The sequence below is a fragment of the Coffea arabica genome, chromosome 11e (assembly GCF_036785885.1).
Source record: "Coffea arabica cultivar ET-39 chromosome 11e, Coffea Arabica ET-39 HiFi, whole genome shotgun sequence".
Lineage (NCBI taxonomy): Eukaryota > Viridiplantae > Streptophyta > Magnoliopsida > Gentianales > Rubiaceae > Coffea > Coffea arabica.
In genome coordinates this window covers 10,842,306-10,862,015 of record NC_092331.1, presented here as the reverse complement: position 1 = coordinate 10,862,015, position 19,710 = coordinate 10,842,306, and the positions used below count along the sequence as shown (strand labels likewise).

Below are 19,710 nucleotides of genomic sequence, written 5' to 3'. Positions count from 1 at the left end.
ATTTTGCATGTGTGTCGTACATCCAACCGTGACAGTGTGTATAAGTATAAGATTTACTCCTGAAAAAAATAAGGTGCAAAACTCAAACGGTGAGGGACTATTTTTGTGTTTTTCTCATAGACGATAATGATGAGTAAGAGCAAATAGTAGAAATTAAAACAAGAGGAAGACGGACGAGTCCAAGTTTCGAACTAGGGTTCTTCTGGCTGGTGCCGCTTGACGACTAGAAGTGAAAGAAAGTCCAATGAGCAGAATGGTTGCTAGCTAATCTGTGATTCTATTCTATTTTATTCTCGCAGCTAGGCAGTTTCGATCCCTGGCTGGGTAATCTATCTTTCTTTCTCGCGTCGTCGCGCGCACAAGAAAGATGAAAGGATTTTCCCTCCAACTTTCGCTGTCTTCCTTCCAACGGAAACCATGATCGTCTGATTCTCTAATTCTCCTCCACCTCGTTTATTTTGTCCACTCTGTTTCCTTCCAGAAAACGATGTCGCAGCAGAGGTTCCAGGCGGCTGCGCTGGTGGCGTCGCCGTCTTACCCGAACGCCGTAGCTTGGTCCGAGGAGAACTTAATCGCAGTTGCATCCGGCCACCTTGTTACCATTCTGGTAATCCTAATACCCATTATTATTATTCCATCCCCCCTTAACTACTACTGCTACTGCTACTACTACTTTCTTCGATTCGATTCGTTTTTGTTGTCAGAATCCAGCAACTCCAGTTGCACCACGAGGCCTCATCACATTGCCTGCTTACAAGCCTTTTCCAATTGGAGTGATTCATCCACAAGGTTTACACCATTTTTAGACACCATTTATGTGTTGTAAAAATCTGTAATTTCACCAGTTTACATTTTTTGTTTCGCGAAATGATGATGGATTTTCTGACTATTTTTTCTTGATTGTTTTGGTTCTCCAATTGCTGTTTTGGCAGATATCCTCGCTCCTTGTATCTTACCTACTAGTTTATCTCGTGATGCTCGTCCTTGTGTCCGGTCAATCTCTTGGTCTCCAATTGGATATGCTCCTAATGCAGGGTACTATTCTTTCTTGCATCTCACATATGCCTTTTCTCTTCTTCTTCTTCTTAAATTTTATTTTTTCTCCCTTCTAACGGATGATGTGGTTCGTTTTTATTTTTACTAAATGCGTCTTTTTTGCTCTACTCGGTGTAGTTGTTTGCTTGCTGTTTGCAGCACTGATGGACATGTGAAGCTTTATCGTATGCCCTGCTGCGAGTATTCAGCAGAGTGGATAGAGGTAAAAATGCAGCAACCAAACTTGTAGGTGGCTTTTTACTTAGTATGGGTGCACTTCAAGTCCAAGAACATACCAGTTTCGAGGACCTAGTTTCTCTCTGGAAATTTAGCTTTGAACTATTACCAGCTCTGCTACGAAAGTCTAAGAGATGTTGTTATAAAATGGACTAGTGTGCTTACTGGAATTAAAGATTCATATCTAAAATAGAAGAATCATTTCAATTGTCACCCTCTTAGATACATTCATCCATTCGTCATACTCAAAAGGGGATAAACAATTATTTTGACAGCTTTCCCTGCATATATCTTATTGCCTGCATGAAATTCCGGGATACTCCACATCTGCTTTTAAGTATTATTTCTGCAAATCAGCATCAATCACTTTTATAGAGAAACTTATCGATGCACTGTTCTCTTCTAATGGTCAACTCGTCAGGATCTTTGAAGTAAATGCTCCTCTGAACTTGTTTAGGTTGCAGATATTTCTGAGATGTTTCACTCTTATCTTGCGAGTGTCAATTTTAAGGAATCAGACGTTTTATCATCTGGAATTGTAGAGGTTTGGTTTTCTAGATTCCCTATCCATCCTGCAGTTTCAGTTAAACTCTGCTATTCGCTGCTATTTGGACTTCTTCTCCCAACTAAATGTCACTCTTACTGACTCCACAATTTGGTTGTCTTTGTTGTTTAGTTGGATCTAAGGATCATGATCTCCTTTTCTTGGCTTTGTTTTTAGGAGCAAATTAATGACACTCAGATGGACCAAAGTTGCGGAGATACCCAGCAAGTGTCCATCTTAAAGGCATTGACAGTAATGTACACTTGTCATTGCCTTCTACGCTTCTCTTTGTCCATATATTTTCTGATAATTCACATTTCACGGAAGAGATGATCATTAACTATATTTGATTTTGTTGCTTAATCTCATACTTCCGATCTGTATGTACAGGAAACTGGTTTTTTCTGCTTTGCTGATGTTTATTTCTGTAATTAGGTAGTTGAGAATGCACGTGGCAACCTGAAAAATAATAATGTGCGTGACATTGTTGCTGTGCCTGATTCTAGACGGAAGCATGCCAAAAAAGGCCCAGAAGATTGTAATTTGTCACTAATAACTGCAGAGCAATTTGCATCTCGCAATTCGATGCTGGCATCACTTGTTGTGGCTTGGTCCCCCGATATGATCTTGACTGCAGGGGTTGAAGAAGCTTCTGCTGATTATGTCCTAAGCAACTGCTCTGTGCTTGCAGTTGGAGCAAAATCTGGTAGAATATCACTCTGGAGGATATGTCAACCACAGCGCTACTCTAGCACAAACTCTAGGGAATTGACAACTGCTTCACTCATTGGACTTTTCCAGGCACACGATTCTTGGATAACAGCACTTAGTTGGCTGCATATTTCAGATGCTTCAAACCCTCAGCTTCTACTGGCTACTGGTAGTTCTAATGGGTGGTAAGTAGGTACATCAATGAACTGGTCATGCCACTATATTGCACTTATAGTAAGCTTATGAGAAGTTCTATAAGGGGGCCGCCTCAGTACAGATTTTCTACAGCTATTGGGTGAATTATTTAGTTTTTTTCTTTTCCAGGAAACTTATAAGGTCTGCCGACATACCTTGTCTGCAAACACGTAACTAGTCACCTCTTTAACTAAAAGTAGAGAGCTCTAAGGGTAGTGTGCAAACATTTTCTATTGGGTAACATCTATTGGTGTCTGAATATCATTTCTTGAATGTTTCATCGAGTTCTTTTAGTTTTCTGAGTTCCTCAAATTATCTTTTCGCAATCTGTTCTTTTGTAGTGTGAAAGTATGGCAGGCATATGTCAATCAACTGCTGAAGTCGTCAGAAGTTAGTGATGTACTAGTTTCTCTGCTGAAGGAGGTTATTTTTCTTAAATTTTGTTACACTTTCACTTATTTGTTTGACTGCTTTCAAAAGGACTTGACTGCATACTCTTTGCTCTTCTCCATTTTGTCATGTGACCAGATTTCAACCATTGACTCTTCCCCAGCCTCTGTGATTTCATTTACTGTGCCCATAGAATCAACAGGCAAACTATTCTTAGCTATTGGCAGAGGATCTGGATCATTAGAAGTTTGGATTGGTGAATTAAAATCTAGCAACTTTGACAAAGCGTGCTGTCCTGATGCTCATGAGCATATAGTAAGTTTGTGCGAATTTTTTAACACTTCCACCAATTATGGTGGCTAACTCTTGTGGCATACTTCAGGTTACTGGTTTAGCTTGGGCCTTTGGCACAAATTGTTTGTATAGCTGCAGCCAGGTGTGTAAAATGGATAGGACTCGGTTGCAATAGGTCCTTATCTGAGTCACCTTTTCCAAATTTAACAATATGTTGTCTCGTGAGTTTACCATTGTAGAACTTATGAAAGATTATTAGTCAAATTTTTTGCCTAAAATAGAAAGCCAATAGTTTTATTTACTGTTATTTGTTGTTCATAACGTTAGGATGACACTGTCCGCTGCTGGATTTTGCATGACGATGTCCTGAGTGGAGTACCACTTCCTTCAAATACCACTGGCGTGAGGAGCCAATTTGATGTATGATGAAGCTATTTATGTATTGTTTCTCTTACATACGAATTTAATGGTAAACTTAAAGCTGCTCACGTCCCTGTAGGTTCCAAACGTATATGATTCATGCTTTGGTTTGGCATTATCCCCTGGAAACTTAGCAATGGCCGCGGTATGACACTTTTTCCTTTCTAAAGTTCTTATTAGGCTCTTTTTTGTTATTTTATTTTATTTTATTTTTTTGGGTATGTAGGTCTGCATGCGCTCTTAGCACTTTGTATTTACATTATACATCAGATGACTAGAATCAAGCTTCACCCGCATGTGATTTTCTTGTGACTAAACAAATGGATGCAATCAGCTGAACCTCAGGAGAATTAACAATATAAATTTGTAAAATATTGAAAGATATACATTTTGCTTGATGTTGGTTTCGGCGTTTCTATTTGGGTCATTTCTTGAGCATTAGAACCACCATGTCCTTCATGCATGTTAGGCTTAATTTTTTTAATTAGAGCCCGCCATGTTCTTCCCTAGATGGCCTACTTCAAGCATAATTGCTTTAGACCCTCAAGTCTTGCTTAATGTGCTGTTCACAGAAAAAAGCATGAGATTAAGGGATTCCAGGTGTGCTACTCCTTGAATCTCTTTCATAGTTGAAATAGCTATGCTCTTTAGCTCTCTCTTTAATAGTTATTAGTGTTATTTATCAAGTATGGCCCAAGGTAATTGATCTTATATTCTTTTGACCTGTACTTCTGCAGTGGCTTCTGATTTCTTATTATTTTTTCCTATTCATTTGGATTTAAATCAAATTGGCTTCCATGTGATGATTTGTTTCAGATATGTTCATAGTTATCCTTTGATCAACTTGGTGAGGCATTACCTGGTTTTGCAGGTTCACAGTTTTGACACTGATCTGTTAGATCCGATGTATGAGGCAAGGTTGGTTTTTAATAATATTCCGAAGCTGTATACAAGTTTCTACTACCTTAGTGTGCATGGTAAAAGCAAAATTTTCAAGTGAGAGACCCATTCCCTCTTTCATGTTTACCCAGATTTTCTTTGAAATAATAAAATCTGACTGTTACAAGTTTCAGTCAAGGGTCCTGTCTAGCATTACATGTTTGCGAGTATTTTGCTTTAGAGATGCTTATAGTTTGGCAAAATCACCCAGGACTTTAAAAGGTGCCATTGAGTTCCTTTGGATTGGAGGACAGCAGCTGGACCTTACATTGAACACACATCCAGATCCTGAACTTGAAGCTTTTACAGGTTTACCTGAGAGAGAACTAATGAGCTGGAAGAATAATGTATTTTGGTCATTCAATCAATTTGAGCATGTGAATAAGCCACTGGTTATCTGGGACGTTGTAGCTCCATTTTTGGCCTTCAGGCAGTCTATACCCCCTTATGTGGAGCATATATTGATTAGATGGATGAGAACCTTTTTTGGATCAGAATTTGAGGTTTCACCTTCAATCTCATCTAAAATATGTAAACTACTATCAAACACCACATCCCGTCAGTTGCACATGCTCAATGTCATTAGCAGGTGTGTATTTCTTAAAGAACTGAAGGCAGAGCAAATAAATAGTAAACTGCAGGACTTCGAGGGATTTGATGGTGCAGAACCGCACCAAAGTTTTTGGTTAAATCTGGTGTGCAACATTGAAAAGGAACTACGAGAAAGGCTTGTGTGTTTTAACTTCTTGGCCATCTTGAGAATTGTTTCGAATTCCACCGCTGAGTTTTCAAAATCTAGATGCTGGACAGCTGTTGGACTAGGCCAGATGGTGCAATGGGTTGCATCTAATGCTGATAAATTAAGCTATCATGTTAAAGTTCTCGCAGAAAAAATTGGAAAGATTGACAAGAGGTACTCTACTTATTGCTTTCACCATCTTGGCATGTATAAATTTCAGTTGCATGCTAAATCCTTTATGTCATTTCTTTTTAAGTGCTTGGATCTTTTGTCTTGGGCCATTCAATACGCTTTCTTTTGTGATGGATTTAGAAGGAAAGATTCTATTCCTTTGTTTTAATTCACAGGTTGCACCTTAAATTTTATTCTAGATGGTTTATTGCCTAGTTTTGTTGCCATGGTGTCAATTGAACCCCTTTTGCTAGTAAGCAACAGGTGTTTCCTAAGACGTTTTAAAGGTTATATACCATATGTATATGATTCCCTATCCTTATAAACAAACTACAGATTTCCCATCAGTATTTGGGTATAAACAAGAATGATATAATTTGTTATTCATGAAGCTGGGTGATGGGCTTCTTGTACTACTTAAAGTGTACATTTCCTGTCTTTTGCTTCATTCGGATAACCTCCTGCTGATTTGATTAACTGCTTATATTTTTTCTCGGTGGCAGACTTCGCTCCTTATGCGATTATGTAGCGGAAGAGAGATGTAGTTTCTGTTCAGCACCTGTTCCATTTGAATCAACAGAAGTTGCATTTTGTGAGGGAGAGAGAATTGATGATGGAGTTGGGCAGAGCCACAAACTACGACGGTGCGCCGTTTCCATGATGGTCTGCCCTAACACTCCTACCTGGTTTTGCATATGTTGTCATAGATATGCTTCGTCTTTAGCACATACGGCTCTTTTTACAATGCCGAAATCTCCATTAGACTCCAATCATGTTTCTGAATCTCTCACTCCTGAGGAATCTAGAAAACCTTTGTGTCCATTTTGTGGGATATTGTTGCAAAGACCACAACCGGATTTTCTTCTCTCCCCTTCTCCTGTATAATTAGTACATGAATGTTTTTGGTAAGTTTGTGTAACCTCCAAGCACTTGCTCACATTAAAGAGACGAGACGTGTACGGGGAAAGAAGAGGCATGCTGTCAAAGGAAGGAAAGGAAGACTTCTGGCTGGCGTTATGCTTGTTGAGTTGAGTGGGCATATAAAGTTTAGCCAATGAATTGCAGATGGCGTCCACCCACAGGATTGATTATAAGAGCATGAAATGAAATGAGTTAATTATATGTTAGTAGTAATTTTTGAGGACCTAGCAAGTATGATAATTCTTACTACGTACGTGTCCATATTGAAGATTTCCTTTTCTATTCTCTGAGTTTGATTCATTGGTTGTGCTCCATTCAATTCATCCATGTTTATACACACTTTCATTTTGTGTTTTTTTCATCCTTCACCAAAATATTGTGAAACTAGCAAAACTCGAACGGAATGATGTTCTGTTCTTCACTCGCTCTAATCTCCAAAGTTCCCCATTTACATTTGAGCTGGAGGTGGCAAAAAGTCTCAGCACCCAATGGCAATGGGCTCTCATGCCCAGATTTTCAATTTGGACGGGATGGGTATGTAAAATACAAGACTAGATCTAACTGAAAATATATTCAATGATATCCATTTAAAATATACGTCTAATTGGGACTTACTTGAGACTTTTTTGTTGGTCTTTCTTTCTCTCAAAACTTAAGAACGATTGATTTTTCTAAAAGTCGAAAACTATCCAACAATTTTCAAACGTTTGATTAGCAAAGTTTGCTATGTCCAAATTGAACGTTAGAAAGCAAGTTTACTTTCAAATCTCATGAAATTGAGTCCTCGAAAACTGAATTTAGAGAGAAAATGATCAATTGACATAGGTTTTACCGCATGGTTTTTCCACTGCTCAAAGAATTAGAATTGATCAACTTCATGCTCACATGAATTGTACAGATATGTATAAGATCGTCTACTAGAGGAAACATGGGCAGCGTTTTAGTCATATCATGCACAAATTTTTGTTAAAAAGTGATGCTTTTATCTGTGACAACAGAGTTTGACAATCTGTCTCCACCAATGCAGATGTTAAAACTTAAAACAGAGATGCTACGCCCAAACGAAAGCATTCAAACGAGCCAATGCCTCCAAATTGCAAGGCTGATTGGTCATGGACTTTCTCCAATTTCTGCTGAATGAATTTTCTTCCTGGATCCATTACTATTACCTCTTTATTACTCCTGCTACACCATTAGCTGGATCATATGATCCATAAAAGATGACAACGACAAAGAAATTTCTCATTCTAAGTTGGAATGTACTGATGATGAATAAAAATTTTCCCAATGATGTATAAGTCATTCTTTTTTTTTCTCCGAAGACGACAACTGTTGTATAACCTAATCTATTCTACACTAAGGGGGAGGGGGCGGACCTAAGGAGGCCCAGGGATAATCCGGAGGGGACTGAACCACCACCGAATCAAACGGGTGCACAACACACCCGCTTGGATTTTTTGAAGCAAACCACTTAAATGTGACAATTAAGAGTTCAAACCTTGCCTCCCACACCACCAAGCTAGGTGGTGGCCACCACCGGACCAATGATGTATAAGTCATTCCAATATACCAAAAAGCTGTTGGATTCTTGGCTCTACAGAGCCGTCGCCGCATACAGCGAACAAATTCTTCAGGTTTTTACTTTGTATTGGAGTGTACCAACATGGAATTCTATACTTGATGAACATTCCAATGGTACGCTTTAAAGAATTTGATCAGTACTCGCAACTGCTTTCCTCTGCTGCTGTGCTTAAGGATGGCAACGGGGGCGGGGTTGAGGCGGGGGATCCCGCCCCCGCCCCGGCCCTGCTTCATGCCCCACCCTGCTTCCGCGGTTAATAAAAATTTATTATATAATTTTATTATAATTAAATTTTAACAAATAATTAAGTATTAAAATATCAATACATCACCAAATTATTATTTATTGTAATTTTATAATTGAAACACATAAAAACAATCAAATAAAAATTATTTGAATACAATCTAATATGATGAAATAAATACAACTAAAGTAGTCAAATTTTCACTTTTGGCATCAATATAATCACTAATTCATTATTGTGCTTGTGCTTTTTTTTTTTGAGAAAAAAGTGTTATTGTATTAAGTGTAATTAGAAATTTAATATAAATGTATTAGTAAATTTAGTATAACTAATTCATAATTTCTATTAATATAATTGATAATATCAATTATATTACATTTACTAATAGACATTATATAATACATATAACTAATAATATATCATTATCATAAGTTTATAACTAATTAAATTAAATATTATATATAATTATATACATATATATATTTTTTTAGTGGGTGGGGGGGGGGGGGAGAATCCCAAACCCCATTAGCCCTAAATGAATTGTAATTTACCACTAGTGGTTACTGTTTCCTATAATTTCTGTAACTGGGAATGTATTCAGGTGGACTCTGAGGCCTTAATAGTAAACTGCAACTTCCCACGTATCTGTACCGCTGGGAATAGGAATGGTCAAAAGGCAATCTTCACTTCTAAATTCAAATCCCTCATCCATCAAATTCATGGAGCAAGACTTCGGTTTCAGATTGGAATATGCTCCAAAAATACCTGGACCTCTTCCTTTGATTCTTATGCCAAAATCAGAAAACTCGGTAATGACTTCAATTGCATCAGTAGCCCCTCCAGAATTGTACATGTTGATCAAACCGATCGGTGCAAACTCAACCTTCTTACCATAAACCTGAACAAAAAGAAAAAGTGATGGTCATGATGATACATTCATCCACAGGAAGAAGAGAGAAACTGAAGCAGGGATAAGATGGCAGAACCTTGATAGGTGAAACAGAAAAGATGTCACACTGCAATGTCCCTAAGGTGATGTCGAGCTTTCCATGCTTTGCAAGCCGAAAGAGTGATGCTGAAGCAGCACTAAATATGTCACTAGACTGTATAGATGTTTCATTTTTATCACCAGATTATATGTAACAAGTCAAGAAAGGTTTCTGTAATTCGTGTTTTCCTTTTTATCTATAGTGATTTGAGAAGATTGAACATCCAAGAACTTCCACAGTTGTTAACTCAATAGATTTGTATTACCTGATTTGAAGGAGAAGACTGCACAATCTCCTTTCCATGACTTTCCTGAAACCTCCTCAAAATAGTCAATGTCATCAGATGGAGAGATTTTTCCTGATATCTCAGGACTGTTCATCTTAGGACTGTCTTCCAAGCCAGGCCAGCTACCAGCTCCTTGGCAGTTAAATATGCCAATCACTCCAGTACACTTGTTAAGGTTCCATATCTTCAGAAGGCTTGAATTTAAATGGTATGCAGGCAAGTCAGAATTTGAAATACCTCCAGATTAAAAAAATCCAAATAAACTGATGGAAACTTTTACCTTTTCCCATCCATAACTGGATCACAAAATAGGCAATCCCTTGAAGGCCTCCCAGGGTACTTAGCTCTCAACACTGATCCATCAGGAAGCACGAGTCTTCGTAGTATGTTGAAGTCATGCTGACCAGGTTGATCACTGTCAAGAACAAAGATAAAGAAAGGATTGTGCTCAAAACGAGACAATTCAAAGATATAAATAAATTAGGAAACTAAAGAACGATAAGGTACTAGCTTCTGTGCGAAAATGAACTTTGTAATTTTATATTTCTTGTCAGCATAGGCAGATAATTTAGCAGGAAAATCAAGATATCTAATGCATGAATCAAACTCCAGACCAGGGTACTATGCTGGTTTTTAGAAGTCATTGCAGCAAATTAGTCATAAGTTTCGAAAGATAGAAATCAGCACTCAGCGCGTATGGATGAGGCTGCTATAAACTACATGACACTGTTTAAGAGGTGAAGTTGAAGAAATAGCTATTGCAATCTCAGAATGTCATTCTTGTCCATCATCTCAGTTGAAGACAATGCAATACCAGGCAATTTGCAAAGCACAAATTGAAGATTTTAAACAACTGCACTTCAAACCTTCCTTTAAAGGAAGTCAGATAAACTAGATAACTTGTAGTAAATGTCAAAAGTTCTAAACTGTGGAAATGACTTTTTTCCTTTGGTTCAAAACAGCAGAAGCTGTATAAGCCAGATGACAAAAATTGGTTGCACATACCCAATGATTTTTATTACTTGCTGTCATCCTCTTAAACTGAATTTAAAGCTCAAAACTACATGGACTTCGATCCAGGGGAAGTATACTTTTCTGTGTTCCTATTGTAGTATATGATCCTTGACGAGTGAAGATGTATATGCATAATGCTAGTATAAGTTTCTGCCTGACTCTGCACCATGCCAATTTAATCATCCGAGAAAACAAATTTAAGGATTCGAATTTCATGGTTCCTTTTTTTGCTGCACCAATCCTAGCATTTTAACAGTTTAGCCTTATAAATTAAACTCATCATTAGAGATCATCTCAAGGACACATTGCTTTATAGATCACATTTAGATTTCATATTGTACTATTTCAAAAGGCATTCTTCTTGAGATGATATCAGATAGCACATGGATACTTCATCTCTTGGGCTTCAGATTGTGTGTCCCCGAATTAGGAAGTTTTACCTTACATAAACTCCACATCCTCCAACAGCTCGAGCAATCGCGTGATATTCGGCAGCATTATGGCGGCTCTGCAAGTCATTGGTAATAGAATTAAACTCACAAACCTTAGTTGAGACTTGCAAGAAATTTATTAATGATAATGCGTGACAGCTTCTCACATAGAACATGTCCCAATCTGGCACAACTACTTCACCAAAAAATATACTGTTATAAGCTACAGCAGCTATGTGGAGTGTTTGCGTGTTGGGATTCTTGGGGTAATAATCATCAGATGCACGCGTGATGGCACTTTTCTTTGAGCTGCAGCGGTTCAGATGCCACAAAAGTGTTAATAACTGTTGGAGAGCTAGAAGAAAATGGACTTTCAAGCATCAGTTTAAAGATTGCAGCCCAAGAAAATAAGCTCTTCATCCTTAGTGATCTCAGAGCAAAAGTTTACAATCTACCTGTAATTACTCATTAGTGTAGGAAAGATTTACCATATTCTTAAGCCTAAGTCATAAAAAGTATTGTCCAAAGAATGTCATCAGGTAATGAGTTTATTACTTGTAAATAGAATCTGTACTCTGACCCATGCAGCAGATTATGCCATTATCTTGGAAGTTCCTGGCAATGGACTCCTCCAAGGCTTGTTGGAAATGTTTAGTAAGCGAAACCCGGCCTCCTGAACCAGTGGCTACTGTTTCGAGGATATTCTGCACATCAACCTTAACTCCATCTACTCCTTGTGATGCAATATATCTATGTAGATCATCATAAAATTCAAAAATTCTGGCAGGATCAATGGTGCCAACACCGTACTTTTCCATGGAGTCCATAGCGATGTCCCTTTTATGTGCAAGATTTCCAGGTGATTGTACTGGGTACTTCAGCGTTGGATTATACTTCTGTGTCCCTGGAGCATCTAAATGGAGCCCACCCCAGTATCCCATCAGTGCATGCCATACGTAGACATACCTGGGCGAGAAGATACGATCATAACAAATCTAAACTCATCCTACACTCAAATAAGCAATAGACTCAGAGATTCATTACTTAGATACATGTAGATGGCGGAGTTTATGATGAAAGAAGTGAATCAGTCTTTCCTTTTTGCTTGTTTCAACCTCTACTGTGCTAATTTAGATCAAGAAAGAGAGGAAAAAAACAGAAAGCAAGGGAAAGGGAGGCTAGTTACTTGAGGCCAAAAGTACTCTTTATATCTGAAATGAATTCCTTGAGACTATTCGGGGCGCTGGAAGCCTTACTTGATGCCTTCCGGAACTTCATGTTCTCTCTAATGCTCATTAACCTGGCACCGAACCTGCATTGATGATATACAGAATTTCATAAAACTATATATTATGAACCCCGAACTGCAAGGAATAGAATGAGGAGACTTACTGAGACCCTTCAACAAAAGGCTCTTCTTCTTTCTGAAATTCATTGGTCGTGTCTTGCCACCCATCATCAATTATAAGAAATCTAGCAGGAGTGCCACCTTTTGACAAGCTGATTTTTGTTTGAGAGTATATGAGATGGGAGTATGAAGAATACTGATTTTGAAGAAGTAACAGAAAGAAGACATAGACATAGAAAAAGAAACTGGAAATGTGAGGCTAATCCTTCAACCTTTTTCCTATTCTTGGATACAATTTTCAACATGGTGACAAAAATAGTAACTCATTTGTGATACTGAAGTCTTTATAGCTAGCCCTTGCTAATACATAGAGCTGTTCATCTCACAAATTTTCGAGGGCAGTATTTTTTTGGATACAACAGAAACCTGAATCATTTCTGTTTAAATAAAATAAACAACAAGCAGCTTATGGTCATCTTGTCCATAAGTCAAGGTTTTGAGGAAGAAGAATCAATTGAAAAGGAAAGCACTGGGAATATGTAAAACTGGAGGAGATATACCTGCTTAGCCCATCTTTGATTCCCTGAGGATTGACATCATGGTAGAATGCATCCCATGTACACCAACCAAACCAATCTAGCATTCCAGGCATCTGAAGTAAGAGAGAGAGGAGATTTTTATTTCTTAATAGGCGTTATCTCAACAATATAACTCAAGACTCTGCTCAGTGTGGCCACACTGCTACTTGCCTGTTTGGTCTCCCGCAGAGCAAATGTTCCGCTGTACGTCTGCAGGATCCTGGGCGTATTTGGAAGTAAAATCAGAATCAAAAATTTGGATACTTTTATGCATGGTACTAAAGTAGGTAAATCCAAGTCAAAATGGAAATCAAAGACATTTTGCGAGGCGTTCTTCTTAGAAATCATCATCTTATATTGCATATATGATAGTAGTGTATAGTTTTCTGGCTAATGGGCTACAAAGCGAAGAAAGCTTTGAAGTTTTTTCAAGCAATTCCAGTAATATATATATAGATAGAATGCTCAGAGTGTTGAATTCAAAGCCAAGCCTCAATTGATGACTTTTTCAAGCCAAAATTGAGGACTTTGAATTCTTTGGCCTAAATTTCTAAATCCCACATCGGTTAAGTTTAACATTTGAGAGGTTGTTTGAGAACTATAAATAGCTCTCAAACAAACCAATTCAAGTACACCAAGCAAGAGCCAATAACTTGCTTTCTTCTCTCTCTTTGTAATATTTCTTCTAGTGAAATATTAAATTGTCGGTAGTGTCCGAGGACGTAGGCAAATTAGCCGAACCTCGTTAAATTCTGGTGTTCTATTTTATTGTCTATTTAGTAGCTATATTTGTAGGTATATTTGTAGTGAGTTATTGTGCAATTAAGTGCATATATAGGTGATTCTGTCTAGGAAATTGGTACTTAAGCAGGCCAGTGTGCCTCACCAAATATTTCCTGGGAATTACCATTTTGCAATTTTAGGTACAATAATTTACTCGTTATACCTTAACTTTGGTAGGGCTTCCGCAACAATTGGTATCAGAGCTCGAGGTTTCTTAGTATGCTCTGTGGTTGCAGCTTGGTCTGATCTTCCACATCAGAAAAGATTTCTTGGGCTATTGTTACTCTACATTTAGGAGCTACTAAATATAATTTGTAGAGATGGCCGAAAGTAGATCTTCATCTACAATGCAAGCATCAACAAGCTCGTCATTATCTATTATGGCGAGAAATGTTATGACGAATACAAAATTAAATGTGGAGACATTTGATGGTACCGGTCATTTCGGCATGTGGCAAAGTGAGATTCTAGACGCGCTCTTTAATCAAGGTCTAGACATTGCCATCGAAAAAGAGAAACCAGAAGAGATTGAAGAGAAGGAATGGAGGACGCTAAATCGTTTAGCGTGTGGTACAATTCGATCGTGTCTTTCAAGGGAACAAAAATATGTGTTCTCAAAAGAAACCTCTGCAAATAAATTATGGACTGGATTGGAGGAGAAGTTCTTGAAGAAAAATTGTCAGAACAGGCTCAACATGAAGAAGCGTTTATTTCGCTTCACTTATGTTCCTGGCACAACTCTAAGTGATCACATCACTAATTTCAATCAGTTAATCACTGATCTGATGAATTTAGATGTGACATTTGAAGACGAAGATTTGGCTCTCATGTTGTTGGGATCTCTTCCTGAGGAGTTTGAGCATCTTGAAACAACTCTACTCCATGGGAAAACTGAGGTGTCCCTCAGTGAAGTTAGCTCTGCCCTGTACAGCTATGAGCTCAGAAGAAAAGACAAGCAAAATAGCAGAGATGGAGCAGTAGAAGCTCTGGTAACTAGAGGACGCTCACAAAACCAGAGAAAGGGGACGAGAAGAAAATCCAAGTCAAGAGCCAGACTAAGTAAAGATGAGTGTGCCTTTTGCAGAGAGAAAGGGCACTGGAAGAAGGACTGTCCAAAACTGAAGGGTAGACCTGACAAAGAAAAAGCTGTTGCGGATTCAAATGTATCTGAGTGCATTGATCAAAACTCAGATTTTTCATTAGCTGTCATGCCTACTGGTCATTCTAGTACATGGCTATTGGACTCAGGTTGTAGCCATCATATGACGTCCAATAGAGAATGGTTCTTTGATTTCAAGGAAAAAGAAGGTGGAGTCGTTTACACGGCAGATGAGACCACATTAGCAACAAATGGGGTTGGTTCAATTCGGCTGAGGAATCAGGATGGATCAATTAAGATTCTAACTGATGTCCGATATTGCCAGAATTGAAAAAGAACCTCATTTCTGTGGGAGTACTAGAATCAATGGGCTACAAGGTGTCGGCATATAATGGAGTGATGAAAATCATTTCAGGTGCATTGGTGCTGGTGAAAGGAATCCGGAAAAATAATAACTTGTATTACTATCAAGGTAATGCAGTTGTTGGAGTAGCGGCCGTGGCTTCCAGTGATGATCGAGAATTGAAAGTAACCAGATTATGGCATATGCGCTTAGGGCATGCCGGAGAAAAATCTTTGAATCTTCTGATGAATCAAGGACTATTAAAAGGAGCCAGTGTTTGCAAGTTAGATTTTTGCGAGCATTGTGTCAAAGGAAAGCAGACAAGGGTAAAATTTGGCACTGCAATTCACGATACCAAGGGTATTTTGGATTATGTGCACTCTGATGTGTGGGGACCTTCCAAAACAACTTCTTTGGGAGGCAAGAATTATTTTGTTACCTTTGTCGATGACTTCTCTCGAAGAGTATGGGTGTATACTATGAAGGCGAAAAGTGAAGTATTGGGAATTTTCATCAAGTGGAAAAAGATGGTGGAAACTCAAACAGAAAGAAAGATCAAACGCCTTCGAACAGACAACGGAGGTGAATACACTAGTGATCCGTTCATGGAGGTCTGTGAAAATGAAGGCATTGTTCGGCACTTCACAGTCAGAGATACACCACAGCAAAACGGGGTGGCAGAGCGTATGAACCGGACATTGGTGGAGAAAGTTCGGTGTATGTTGTCCAATGCTGAGTTGGGCAGACAATTTTGGGCTGAGGCCTTAGCATATGCAAATCACCTCGTTAATCGCTTACCATCAACTGCTATTGGCGGCAAAACGCCATTAGAGAAATGGTCGGGAAAACCTGCTACAGATTATGATTCCTTACATGTGTTTGGTTCTACTGCATATTATCATGTTAAAGAATCAAAGTTGGATCCAAGGGCGAAGAATGCGCTCTTTATGGGGATCACAACAGGCATTAAAGGTTATCGCCTTTGGTGTCCCGAAACGAAAAAGATAGTTTTCAGCAGGGATGTCACCTTTGATGAATCTACCATGTTAACAAAGGTAGATGTACAGCAGAATGATAGTACTCCCCAACAGGTGGAGAGCACTCCTAAGCAGATGGAGTTTGAAAGAAGCATTATCAGACCAGCAGTGGATATCGGAGTAGATGAAAGGACTCCTATGGTAGAAGAAGAATCAACTGAAGAAAATGTTCCAGTTGAAGAACTTTCACAGCAACATGAATCAATTGCAACCAGTAGGCCAAAGAGGACAATCAGAAAACCTGCTCGTTTTGCTGATATAGTGGCCTATGCATCCCCAACCATAAATGTTGATATTCCTGCCACTTTCAATGAAGCAGCTCAAAGTTCGGATAAAGAAAAGTGGAGGATTGCAATGGATGAAGAAGTACATTCCCTTCATAAGAATCAAACATGGAGGCTAACCAGTCTTCCAAAGGGAAAGAAGGCAATCGGATGCAAGTGGGTATATGCAAAGAAGGAAGGATTTCCTGACAAGTCTGGTGTTCGCTACAAAGCAAGATTGGTGGCTAAAGGCTACGCTCAGAAGGAGGGAATTGATTACAACGAAGTGTTTTCTCCAGTCGTGAAACATTCCTCCATCAGAATTTTATTGGCTTTGGTAGCACAATTGGATCTGGAACTTGTCCAATTAGATGTAAAAACTGCGTTTTTACATGGTGACTTGGAAGAGGAAATCTACATGACTCAGCCAGAAGGATTCAAAGTTGCTGGTAAAGAAAAGATGGTATGCAAGCTTGACAAATCGTTGTATGGATTGAAGCAGTCTCCAAGACAGTGGTATAAGCGATTTGACAAGTTTATGATGGGGCAAAGGTACACAAGAAGCAAATATGATGATTGTGTATATTTGCGCAAGCTACGAGATGGATCCTACATATATCTTCTTCTTTATGTTGATGATATGTTGATAGCTTCCAAGGATCAAGGTGAGATTGAAAAATTGAAATCTCATTTGAGTCGGGAGTTTGAAATGAAGGATCTCGGCGAAGCCAAGAAAATTCTCGGCATGGAGATAAGTAGAGATAGAAGATTGGGGAGGCTTTATTTGACACAGAAAGAGTATCTTAGTAAAGTATTAAAGAGGTTTGGTATGAATGAAAAGACTAAACCTGTTAGTACTCCACTTGCTCCTCATTTCAAGTTTAGTGCATCGTTATCTCCAAAGAATGATGCAGAACGAGAATATATGGCAAAGGTACCGTATGCAAATGCGGTGGGTAGCTTGATGTATGCTATGGTGTGTACAAGGCCCGACATTTCACAAGCAGTTGGAGTTGTGAGCAGGTACATGCATGATCCTGGCAAGGAGCATTGGCAAGCTGTGAAATGGATTTTACGGTATATTTTGAACACCGTAGATGTTGGATTAGTATTTGAGCGGGATGAGAAGATTGGTCAAGGCGTAGTTGGATATTGTGATTCCGACTACGCAGGAGATCAAGATACACGTCGATCAACGACTGGGTATGTTTTTACACTTGCTAAGGCACCAGTCAGTTGGAGGTCTACCTTACAGTCAACAGTTGCTTCGTCTACTACAGAGGCGGAGTATATGGCAGTTACGGAAGCTGTTAAGGAAGCAATTTGGCTTCATGGATTGCTTGATGAATTGGAAATTGGACAGAAGTCTATCAAAGTTCATTGTGATAGTCAGAGTGCTATTCATTTAGCAAAGAACCAAGTTTATCATGCAAGGACGAAGCATATCGACGTACGGTATCATTTTGTGAGGAAGATTTTGGAAGATAGTACGATACTACTTCAAAAGATTCAGACCAAGGAGAATCCTGCTGATATGCTTACGAAGGTTGTGACAACTATCAAATTCCAACATTGTTTGAATTTGATAAATGTTGTGCACGACTTGAAGATTGGCGCTTGACAACGCATTTGAAGACACCACCGAATTTGAGGGAAAAAAAATTTGTATTTTTGGTGGGATTAGAAATTATGCCAAGGTGGAGATTTGTTGAATTCAAAGCCAAGCCTCAATTGATGACTTTTTCAAGCCAAAATTGAGGACTTTGAATTCTTTGGCCTAAATTTCTAAATCCCACATCGGTTAAGTTTAACATTTGAGAGGTTGTTTGAGAACTATAAATAGCTCTCAAACAAACCAATTCAAGTACACCAAGCAAGAGCCAATAACTTGCTTTCTTCTCTCTCTTTGTAATATTTCTTCTAGTGAAATATTAAATTGTCGGTAGTGTCCGAGGACGTAGGCAAATTAGCCGAACCTCGTTAAATTCTGGTGTTCTATTTTATTGTCTATTTAGTAGCTATATTTGTAGGTATATTTGTAGTGAGTTATTGTGCAATTAAGTGCATATATAGGTGATTCTGTCTAGGAAATTGGTACTTAAGCAGGCCAGTGTGCCTCACCAAATATTTCCTGGGAATTACCATTTTGCAATTTTAGGTACAATAATTTACTCGTTATACCTTAACTTTGGTAGGGCTTCCGCAACACAAGACCCGCCTCCTCCTCCTTCTCCTCCAATATATCCACGTCCATGTCCATATCTGAGACACGTCCACGACCTGGACCTGGACGGAGACCAATGATGACAACCCAATTTGAGTTGCAGCAGCAGACTAGTTCTAGCTCTGCTAGTTGTTGCTGTTAATGTTGTTGAAGATGGACATGTCATTGTCAACATGGAGGAGGAGGTCATAGGTACACTGCTATATATGTCTGTACACTGGCAGATTCATACAACAAATCAAATGTAGGATCAGCCTTGCAAGTTTTGCAAGTTTTGACTCCTCCTCATATGATATGTATGTATATATATATATATCACCATGTATATATACAACTGCTTTTGGCTTCTGTAATATGCTATAACAACTGCTTCCCATCTCCCTCCCAATATCTTGTACTGTGCCAGCCATGTCCTCACACTTTTCTGGGACATTTTTGCCCCCACACCATCACTTTTTCTTTCTCAACCATGAACCAACCATATATATGGAATCTAATACTTAGATATTGGAACACTTGGTCCATACATACTTAGATCAGATATTCCTATCTAAATATCAAGCAACTTGGTAATGGAACAATTGTAAGTACCCTTTTCTCAACATTCAATCACTTTTTTTCTCAATTGAGTATTTTGGTGGACTAAAATGCAACACAATAACACCATGACCTTTCCAAGAACATGAACTATCTCATAAAGAACACCAAAACCACCATTTCTCAGTACCCCTAGCTACTATCCACCATTTCTCATTAGAAAATCCATTATGAATTTTACTTTTGCTTCAAAAAAAAATACATATTTGAACTCTGCCTGGTTAATGATTTTCCCATGGAAAAATGGATTAAATCATATTTGTAGTGTATGGTGGAAGGGATATTGGGAGTAAAAG

At 38.6% G+C, this 19,710-nt stretch overlaps 2 protein-coding genes across 6 annotated transcripts; one reads left to right on the top strand and one right to left on the bottom strand.

Moving 5' to 3' along the window:
* Positions 1-130: 130 nt before the first annotated feature.
* LOC113719730 (uncharacterized) lies at positions 131-6,919 on the top strand. 5 transcript variants are annotated; one of them, XM_072072669.1, is made up of 16 exons: positions 135-256; positions 482-607; positions 705-789; positions 933-1,035; positions 1,174-1,258; positions 1,730-1,816; positions 1,994-2,068; positions 2,252-2,712; positions 3,064-3,145; positions 3,251-3,427; positions 3,495-3,548; positions 3,734-3,826; positions 3,906-3,971; positions 4,698-4,744; positions 4,977-5,678; positions 6,179-6,919. In XM_072072669.1, exons 1-16 carry the CDS (start codon positions 245-247, stop codon positions 6,558-6,560), a joined length of 2,637 nt encoding a protein of 878 aa, XP_071928770.1. In that variant the 5' UTR covers positions 135-244; the 3' UTR covers positions 6,561-6,919. The 5 variants fall into 5 exon arrangements, with proteins under 5 accessions (XP_027100819.2, XP_071928773.1, XP_071928770.1 ...); XM_027245018.2 differs by having other exon boundaries at positions 131-607; XM_072072670.1 differs by lacking the exon at positions 1,994-2,068.
* Positions 6,920-8,998: 2,079 nt separating this feature from the next.
* On the bottom strand, positions 8,999-19,227 carry LOC113717816 (probable galactinol--sucrose galactosyltransferase 2). The gene is made up of 13 exons (XM_072072900.1): positions 19,150-19,227; positions 18,775-19,034; positions 13,240-13,288; positions 13,051-13,142; positions 12,535-12,642; positions 12,329-12,454; positions 11,698-12,108; positions 11,310-11,451; positions 11,152-11,219; positions 9,978-10,112; positions 9,677-9,891; positions 9,409-9,497; positions 8,999-9,320 (listed from the first exon to the last, which is right to left on the bottom strand). Exons 1-13 carry the CDS (start codon positions 19,225-19,227, stop codon positions 9,039-9,041), a joined length of 2,055 nt encoding a protein of 684 aa, XP_071929001.1. The 3' UTR covers positions 8,999-9,038.
* Positions 19,228-19,710: the final 483 nt, after the last annotated feature.

Excerpts from the sequence above, each read along its gene's own strand:
- LOC113717816 (XM_072072900.1), bottom strand. The coding sequence starts at position 19,227 with ATGGCTGGCACAGTACAAGATATTGGGAGGGAGATGGGAAGCAGTTGT. Across the intron at positions 13,289-18,774 it reads GAAGCCCTACCAAAGTTAAG|GATCCTGCAGACGTACAGCG; the intron begins GTATAACGAGTA and ends AAATACGCCCAG. Across the intron at positions 9,321-9,408 it reads TTTCTGTTTCACCTATCAAG|GTTTATGGTAAGAAGGTTGA; the intron begins GTTCTGCCATCT and ends CTTTTTGTTCAG.
- LOC113719730 (XM_072072669.1), top strand. Across the intron at positions 1,036-1,173 it reads GGATATGCTCCTAATGCAGG|TTGTTTGCTTGCTGTTTGCA; the intron begins GTACTATTCTTT and ends TACTCGGTGTAG. Across the intron at positions 4,745-4,976 it reads GATCCGATGTATGAGGCAAG|GACTTTAAAAGGTGCCATTG; the intron begins GTTGGTTTTTAA and ends AAAATCACCCAG.